We start from the raw sequence: 8,564 nt of genomic DNA, 5'->3' as shown, positions 1-8,564 counted from the left end.
CCAGGCTAAACAACCCCTGCTCCTTCAATTGCTCATCATAAGGTGCTCCAGCCCCATCACCAGCTCCATAGCTCCTCTTTGGATGCATATGGAGAACGTACTATGCAGAAACAACAGCAAGCAGCGGTTCTGCCTTAACTGTGGGGAGTCTCCCTGGGCTTTTTGCAGGCACCCCTGCCACCAGTGCCCGTGTGAGAAGGGCCTGGTGCAGGATGGCATTTATAGGAAAGCTTTCCCTTTGTGGCTCATACCTTACCAGGATGTGCAGTACTTCCTGGGATGTGCAGTCAGGACATAGCGAGGGTCTGTACAAACATGTCAGTGTTGGTGGACAAACCTTGTACTTCCAGCAGTGTGCCCCAATATCCATCCTGGCCTACATCAGGAATAGTGTGGCCCATAGGAGCAGAGAGGTCATTCTTCCCCCGTACTTGGCACTGGTGAGGAAGCACATTGGGTGCTGTGTCCAGTTCTGGGCTCCTCAGTTTAGGAAGGATGCTGAGATCAGGAGCATGTCTGGAGAAGGGCAACAAGGCTGATCTGGGACACAAGTCCTAGGAGAAGTGGCTGAGGGAGCTAGAGTTGTTTAGCCTGGAAAAGAGGAGGCTCAGGGGAGACCTTATCACTCCCTACAAAAACCTGAAAGAGGGTTCTAGCCAGATGGAGGTTGATCTCTTCTCTCAGGCAACCAGAAATAGGACATGAGGACACAGTCTTAAGTTGCCGAAGGGACATTTAGGTTGGACATTTGGAAGAAGCTTTTCACAGGAAGGGTGACTGAACACTGGAATGGACTGCCCATGGAGGTGGTGGAGTCACCGTCCCTAGAAGTGTTTTCAAGGTAAGACTGGATGTGGCACTTAGTGCCATAGTCCAGTTGTCAAGATAGTGTTACTTCACACGTTGGACATGATGATCTCAAAGGTCTTTTCCAACCTAGCTGGCTCTGTGATTCCAGCATCAGAATGGAGCATGTGGATGCCGCCGGTGGAGCAGTGAAGCATTGGCACTGTGTGAAGCGGGGACAGCCGCGCTGGCCCAGCTCCGGGGCAGTCGGGCACTTTGGGCGAGGGGGAGAGGAAAGGAACCACCTTTGAGTTACACCGGCTGACCCGGAACGCGGCGGGGCGGCGCGGCTCCCGACGGGACCAACTGGGGGTTCCAACGCCGCTTTCCGGCCTGACTAAAAGCCAAACTCGGACGCAGTCCTCCGCGACAGGGGAGGGCACGTAGGGCTACCCCGGAAAAAGCGGGGCCGGGCATGGGGCGACGGACGCGGGGCAGGGCGGGGAGAATCTCCGCCCGCCAAGGCAGATCAGATCAGATCAGATCGGCCCGGCCCGGCCCCGCCCCGCCAGGACGGCTCGGAAGGCATGCTGGGGCTTGTAGTCCCGCGCAACGCCGTCCCGCCCACGGCGGCAAAACTACAACTGAGTGAAACTACAACTCCCGGCGGGCAGAGGGGCGTGTCTCGGGCGCCGTGTCCGAACCCGCACGGGGCGGGGGCTGATCCCGCTAGGTCGGGCCGCACGGGCGGGGCTTCTCCGTGTCCACCGTTCGCTGGCAGGACTCGCCCGCCTTCGGCCCGGCAGCGGCAGCAGGGCAGGACGCGGCTGCCGCCCGGGGCTGGCGGCACGCACCGCTCGCGGCTCAGCGGAGCGTGGGTCGGGGGCGGCTCGGCTGAGCGGGAGGCAGTGGGAGCGGGGCTCCAGCGCGGACACCCGCTGCCCGGCTCGCTGTCCTGCGCTTCCAGCCCGGCCGGTGGGCGGCTGCCTGCGGGGAGGTGGCGATGGAGAAGAGTTAGTGCAGTCACTGCGCTCCAGTGGCCGGGGAGAGGGCCGGGCCGGGCCAGCTAGTGTAAGGGACCTGCTGCCCTGTCGCCGAGAAGCGGCTGAGTGACCGACCGGCTGAGAGCGGCGGAGGGCGCGCGCCTGTGTGGTCCCGTCCCCCGCCAGCTCCTCCCGCGGGCGGGCGGGCGGACGGGCGGGCGGCCGGCGCTGCGGTGGTTACCGCCTCCCCCTGAAAATGAAGAGGTGGTGGCAGCTGCTGCTTCGGGGTCTGCCTGCCGGGGGGAAACCTGGATAGAGGCTCGTAAAGAAGGGTGAAGAGAAAGTCGCCGCTTTCCGGTTCGCGAAGGGGGAAGCCGGGCGTTTTTCCTCACCTTGCTGAGGGGCCGGAGCACAGCGAAGCCGGGGACGCCGGCGGCGAGCCGCTCCCGTGCGCCGGGGGAGGGGGCGGGATGCGGGGGCGGGCCCGGCACCGCCGCGGGCCGTGGGCGAGAGCCTGCGGCGGGGCGGGGTGCGAGCGGCGGCGCTGAGCCGGGCGGCGAGGATGGTGCGGGGAGGGAGAAGTGCTGGCAGAGATCTAGCGGCGGAGAAGCCTCCGTGTCCCCTGCCTCACACCCTCCCTGCCGCGGGGCCGAGGCGCTGGGGAGCATGAGGCGGCGGCGGGGACCTGTTGTGTAGGGGGAGGCGCGGGCAGGGAGGATGAGGAGGACCCGCTCCCGAAGCGCTGGTGTCTGTCGGCGAGCGGCCGTGCCCCGGGCTGCCACGGGCTCGGGAGAATCCCTCGCGGTGGAGCGGTGACAGGGCAGCGCTGCGCCCCTCGGTCTGCGTGGAGCGGCGGCCGCTTCCCGCTGGACTGCGGCTTCGGGAAGAGGAGAGCTTCAAGTGTTCTTCGGAAGCTGGAGTTGCAGCCTCGTTCCTTACTTGCCTTTTTTCTTTTTTTTTTTTTTCCCCCCTCCCCTCCCCCTTAATGATTTGTTTCGCGTGTCTCTCGAGGGAACGTCTTAGGAATGGTCATTTTTAGCAGTGGAATCTGCTGCGCAAAGGAGGATTATAACAAATCTCTATGAATGATAGACTCGATTGCTAAACCTTGCCTTGACCAACCTTCTGACCCTTGAAGAAAACTCTCAGGGTGTGCGTGGGAAGGAAAAAACCTTCCCATTTGAAAATAAACTTGATTTTAAAAGACTGATTTTTTTTTTTGAGAGAGCCTAACTGATTTATCATTACTTTTTTTTCTTTTTGTCCTGTTTTGTGATAAGTTGTTTTTAAAAGGATTGTTCTACGTGGCTGTTTTGTAGCTGGTGGAGGAAGGAAGGATCCCTCTCAAGCGTTTTTGATATGACAGCTTTGGTTTCTGAAGAGTTAAGTGGTGTTTGCATGATACACCTATTGCTAGTCTGGTAGCAGACTTTTCATCGTTTTGTTTGCTTTTTTTATTAACTGGGGCTGGTGGAGAGGGCTCTCTTGGTCAGAAGAATATTTGCACATATATATTTGTATATATTTTTGGTGGGGTTCTCCCCACATTTTACTCTTTCTTGATGACTCCTGGAGGTGGTAGTGGGCCCATGAAAGACTGTGAATACAGTCAGATCAGCACACACAGCTCTTCGTCTCCCATGGAGTCTCCCCATAAGAAAAAGAAATCAGTTCCCAAGAGAAAATGGGAGGTTTTTCCTGGAAGAAACAAATTCTTCTGCAATGGGAGGATCATGATGGCTCGACAGACTGGAGTCTTCTACCTGACTCTTGTTCTCATCTTGGTCACCAGTGGACTCTTCTTTGCATTTGAGTAAGTGACTTTAAAGTCTTCATATATCCCTTGTCCTCCTCTAGATATTTACTTTCTGGCTGAAAGCAGCATTAACGTTTTTATTTAGGAGAATTCCACCAATATTGATTTATATAATTGAAAATACCATCTGATAAGATGCTGAGGGGCGCATAATACAGTTTGGGTTATCATACTCTGTGGAAAACTAATGAGAATTGAAGTTGCTTTTATACCACAGGTTTCCAGCTCTTGCTGCTCTTGAAAGAGGAGTGTAAAATAGCAGGTTTGGGATGACCAGGAAATTATGAGGCTCCTCATCTGTCAATTGCTCTGAGAATCAGAACTGGCACATGCAAAAAATACTGACCCTTTGTCACAGAACTGAATGCAAGAAAAACAGTTTTTTTCATAAGTTTATTAATTGGGCATGATTATTTTTTTTCTCTTGACATCATTTTAATAGCTTGTAAATGAGAATTTGAAGTGAGGAGGAAAAAAAAGAGCTGTACAATTTTGCATTTACCTAGCCTTCCACCACTAGGTAACAGCATTACTTTCTCTTTGTGATAATTTGTATGGGAGTTTAGTCTTAGTTGAAGCTACATTTGCTTTGGAGGTTTTGACTGTATTTTTTTTTGGTAAGCTTCTGGCATCCTTCTAGGGCTTTTTTCTCTGTAGCTCTGGAGTCCCCTTCATCTGTATAAAGTGAACACACAGTGACAGCAAATCAAATATACTGATTTTTGCTCTTATGTTGTAGTAGTTAAATTGACTACACATGGCAGTAAAGAATTAGGCACTTGATGTGAGCAATATTGTGTAACTTTTAATTACTTACTTTTATTTAGGAACCAAGTACAAAGAAATTCATACTGCTAAAATATTTCCCATAAGAATAACTGAGTTATCTTAAAGGGTTAGTAGTGCTCCTTTACCTGCTTTAAATTATTGTGGTTTGACTTGTGGCAGTAAAATATCTTCAAATTACTTTTTTTCTGCAATAAGAACTATTATTTATAACTAAGCTTCAATGCTGCCTCCAGAAATTGTTTTGCTAAACAGTACAGTTGAAAACCAAAGGTCATTCATTACTTGGTGTCTTCAAGCCAGAAGATAAGGACATTAACAAACCCTAAGTTTTACCTGTTAAATGCAGATCATCCTAACAATAGTGGTAGCAGTAAAGAAAGTAAAAATGCTCAGGAGGTAACCAGTGGCTAAATGTATGTGTGAGCTCAGTAGATGAATTGTCACTAGTGGGCTCCAGGTAACTTTAGAGGGGTTTATTAAATGTAAATTCTCCTGCAGACATTATGAAGGAGCTTAAGTATCATTTGAGTAGTTGAAATAACACAGACAATGATGGTATCCATACTGCAAGTGTGTTTACTTTCCTGGTTTTAAATAGGTATTAAAGGTGTAACCTTTATTAGTATGATAGTATTGCATTAGGACTGGGTGCTACTCTCTGCACCCAGAGGTGCAGAGAGGTGTAACCTTTATTAGTATGATAGTATTGCATTAGGACTGGGTGCTACTCTCTGCCCTTTGCCATGATTAAGCTTTTGGAAAGCTTTTCTATGTAGGCTGACACTTCTGTCTGTGTGCAGTCTCATCACCTTCAGCACAGCCCCTGAAGCCTGCTGGACTTCCTGGAGGTACCAGAGCATTGAAAGTATAATGTTTTATAATCAGGATTGTAAAACTCATTTATTAAGCCACCATTTGCAATTTATTTATATGTTTTAACACTTTGATCTTTCAGAGATAAATTTTTTTTGCAGCTGCATGATTCAGAACTTCTAAAACAGGATGGGCTGCTAGCTGTTCATCACTTTCTGATTTCATCGCTACTGTGAGCTACATGCTCTACCAGAGTTGAATTCTGCAACTTCCATTGTGTATTTGAGAATATTTGCAGTGTAACCATATGTAATTGACGAGATTTTTAGTCAAGGATTTTCATATATACTTGGTGCTTACTCTTACTGGCAGTCTTGAAGCAGGGAGGAATCTTGGGCTTTATATAATAGAACTGTATAAATTCTGTGTGTGTGTACTGGTTTTGAGTCACTCTTCTATCACTTGCACTCCTAAGGAAAATCAAAGTAGAAGGTGACAATGGTATTTCATTTTGATAATGATTTTGGTCTTTAGAAAGCCCTTGCATTGAAAAATTATTACTCATCCTCTGAAGGCTAATTAAAACCCCAATCTGAAGACTGTGAGAATGGTGTTCAATATGTCTGTGATAGTTAGACTGCAGAGGATTGTTAATGTTAGAAAGAGGGGAGTCTCTTACTGAAGAGTGTTACTTTCAAGCAGTTTCTACTTTTGTCTGTTCATAGTAGTGTGTATTGATCAGTGATAACATCCTGAGTGTTAAGTGTCACTGCCATTATTGGCTGATTTGATTATGGTGTTCCTCATTAACCAGCCATTTATTGAATATGACAGAAATGTCTTTCAATCCTTCATGTACCTGCGGAGCAAATGGTTTGTAAATGAACGTGTGCCCTGAAACATAAGGTCAGACTGCCATTGAAGAGGAAGGTGACCTGTATGTTCTTGGAAATGTTTGTTCTTTTTTTGCTACAGTGAAAATAAATTATTTTGTTCCCTTTGATTTTGGAAACTTGAAAATGGGTACTCATGGTTCAAGTTATTCCCCGGTTACAGGCTGGAAAGGGGGGAAGTAGGAAAGATTACTTTGACAGCTAATTCCTTGGAAAGCATCATGCTAACATAAACGTGCTGACATGTCCTTTATACTTTGGTTTCGTTTGTTCCTTCAGTGTGATTTCCCTCCCTTCTGTTTTACTCTTGACATCCATACATACAGAGCTGTATCTCATGTGCTTTGGAATGCACTCTTCAGGGAAGAAATACATTTCTCAGAGTCAGCAAATCCTATGTCTCCAGAAGCAAATGTATGTCACACATCTTGACCTGTATAGCTTTTGACATTGAGTCATGTCTTTGTAATCTTTCTTGCTTTGTATTTGTGCTTTTGTGCTTTTTTCCTGCCTACTTTTTCGAGCTCCTGCTTTCAGCTGGTTTTATTCCTTTCTCTCTGTTGACTTTTATCTCTCATATACTCAAAGTGCATCGCCACTTCTTCCTTTTATCATTTCACTGTTCTTTTTCATTTTCAAAGAGATAAGCCAGAATTTGCTTAAAAGAAAAACAACAAACCCTGAGTTTTCAAGCAGGTAAAATATTTTTAGGTCCTGCTTCCCTCCCTTTCCAAAGGAAGAGATTGCAAATAACAAGCAGTTTTATTTCTATAACTTGTTTATTAAATGTAATGTGAATGATTGCAAGCAGTTATGGGTCCTAAGAGGGATGCTGTGCTGAGCTGTTCTTAAAAACTATGCCTATTTTAAATAGTTCAGGATGAGACACCACAAATTACTGAATTTGTCTTTGAAATTTGGGTACGTTACTTTACCTTGAAACTTTTTTCTAACCCGAACCTTGAGTTATTTAGCTGTTTCTTCTTTTTTCTTGTAAATTTGACTTTGTGTTGCATTTTGTTTTTTTCCTTTGCCTTGCACCAGTACACAGAGATGTGTATTTTTCCAAACTACTTAGCACTCATTTATCAAGGTAGCTGCATTTAAACCTTAGAAAACAAATTACCTCTCCAAAGAGCAGGGTTAGCATCTGTAACTGAAGGGCGGATCTGTTGCTGTGTGTAGCCAGTAGAACCATTGTATTTACATGTATGTAAAGTCCTTTATTTGTGCAATAGAGGCAGAACTAACATACTTTATACTTACTGCACTTATACAGCTAGGTATACATATTCAAAAGAAGTAAGAGCCTTTTTTGCTCATGGTCATTTGGAGTCCTGTTTCTGTAGGTTACAGGAAAGCAAAATGGGGCCTGAGTGACACATTTAACACGGTAGGATTTGTGAAACAAACGTATTGTCGTTAAATGACAAATCTCATGTGGATACACAAGATCATGAGTTCCAGAGAGGTGGCTGATGACCTCAGCTATGTTGCTACTGTGAGTTGCCTCTGGGTGCTCCTTTTCCTCTTGGGCCTTGCTGGGCAGGTGGCAGGAAGGAACATGTCTGCACCTGAGCTGCTTCAGCTCAGGCAGGCAAATTAAACTTCCCATAAAATGTGGGTTTAAGGGAAGATGCCGACTGAACTGAATTGACTCCGGCAGAGTCATGTTTTCTTCTGTCAACTTTTTTGCAGGGTGAATGGCTCTGGAAGAAGGTTGAAACAGATGGTAGGATGCTGGAAGGGCTGAAGCAGTGCAGCTTTTTTCTCTGTAAATGTGAATCAGAGCTCTATCACTTCTGATACCATTTGACGCTTGCACTGATTCAGCAAGCTGGAGGGTTTTTTAGTTTGTTTGTTTTGAGCTAACTACCACTTGATTTTTTAAATTTTTTTTTTAGTGAGCATTTGTGTAATTGCATTTTCTTGCAAAGGATGTATGCTGGAAAATTATTTAAACTGAGGCTGTTTATGTGCATACGTGTGTACAAACCATTGATTTCTGTGCTCTCGCTGTTGCTGGCAACCTGCTCCATGCCTCCCACTTTGAAAACCGGTGTGACTGGAGAACATTCATGAGTCACACTTTCTGATGCCGTGTGTGGATTGTTCAATATTGAACTTCTGTGCTGGAGTGGTGTAACTTGCTGCTCACTGCAACAAACCTCTGTGTGTAAACACTGATGTCAGTAAGCTGAGCATTTTCACTGCGGTATCAACAGCCCTTGTCATCTTATGGCAGGTGTTTTCTGCTCTTGCAGAAGGTGGTCTCTTAGCATGACATTGTGTGCCAAGTAGGTGGAAAGTTCCTCTGATAACCTCCTTTATCTTTGTTCTTCTGCTCTTATAAGTTACTTGTGCCTCTTGATGACCCTGTCCTTAAACTATGAGTTCTTAGAAGAAAGTGCTACCAATCCGACTTCAACTGTTAGAGGCTGCTCTAAACTTATAGGGCATTTCTAGCTGAAGATGTCAAAATGG

General features: G+C 46.7%; 1 protein-coding gene across 5 annotated transcripts in view; it reads left to right on the top strand.

Moving 5' to 3' along the window:
• Positions 1 to 1,511: 1,511 nt before the first annotated feature.
• Positions 1,512 to 8,564, top strand: part of ZDHHC14 (zinc finger DHHC-type containing 14) — a 94,995-nt gene continuing 87,942 nt past the window's right edge. For 2 of the 5 annotated variants that reach the window (XM_030944373.1, XM_030944370.1), the window contains exon 1: positions 2,265 to 3,582. In XM_030944373.1, coding sequence (XP_030800233.1) covers positions 3,332 to 3,582 — 251 coding nt within the window. In that variant the 5' untranslated portion in view covers positions 2,265 to 3,331. Of the gene's footprint in view, positions 2,127 to 2,264; positions 3,583 to 8,564 lie in introns of those variants that run through there. The other 3 variants (XM_030944374.1, XM_030944372.1, XM_030944371.1) reach the window with 2 other exon arrangements.

The sequence above is a fragment of the Camarhynchus parvulus genome, chromosome 3, assembly GCF_901933205.1.
Source record: "Camarhynchus parvulus chromosome 3, STF_HiC, whole genome shotgun sequence".
NCBI classification, from domain to species: domain Eukaryota; kingdom Metazoa; phylum Chordata; class Aves; order Passeriformes; family Thraupidae; genus Camarhynchus; species Camarhynchus parvulus.
Note: the sequence above shows the minus strand (reverse complement) of the source record. Positions and strands in the feature narration are given on the sequence as shown.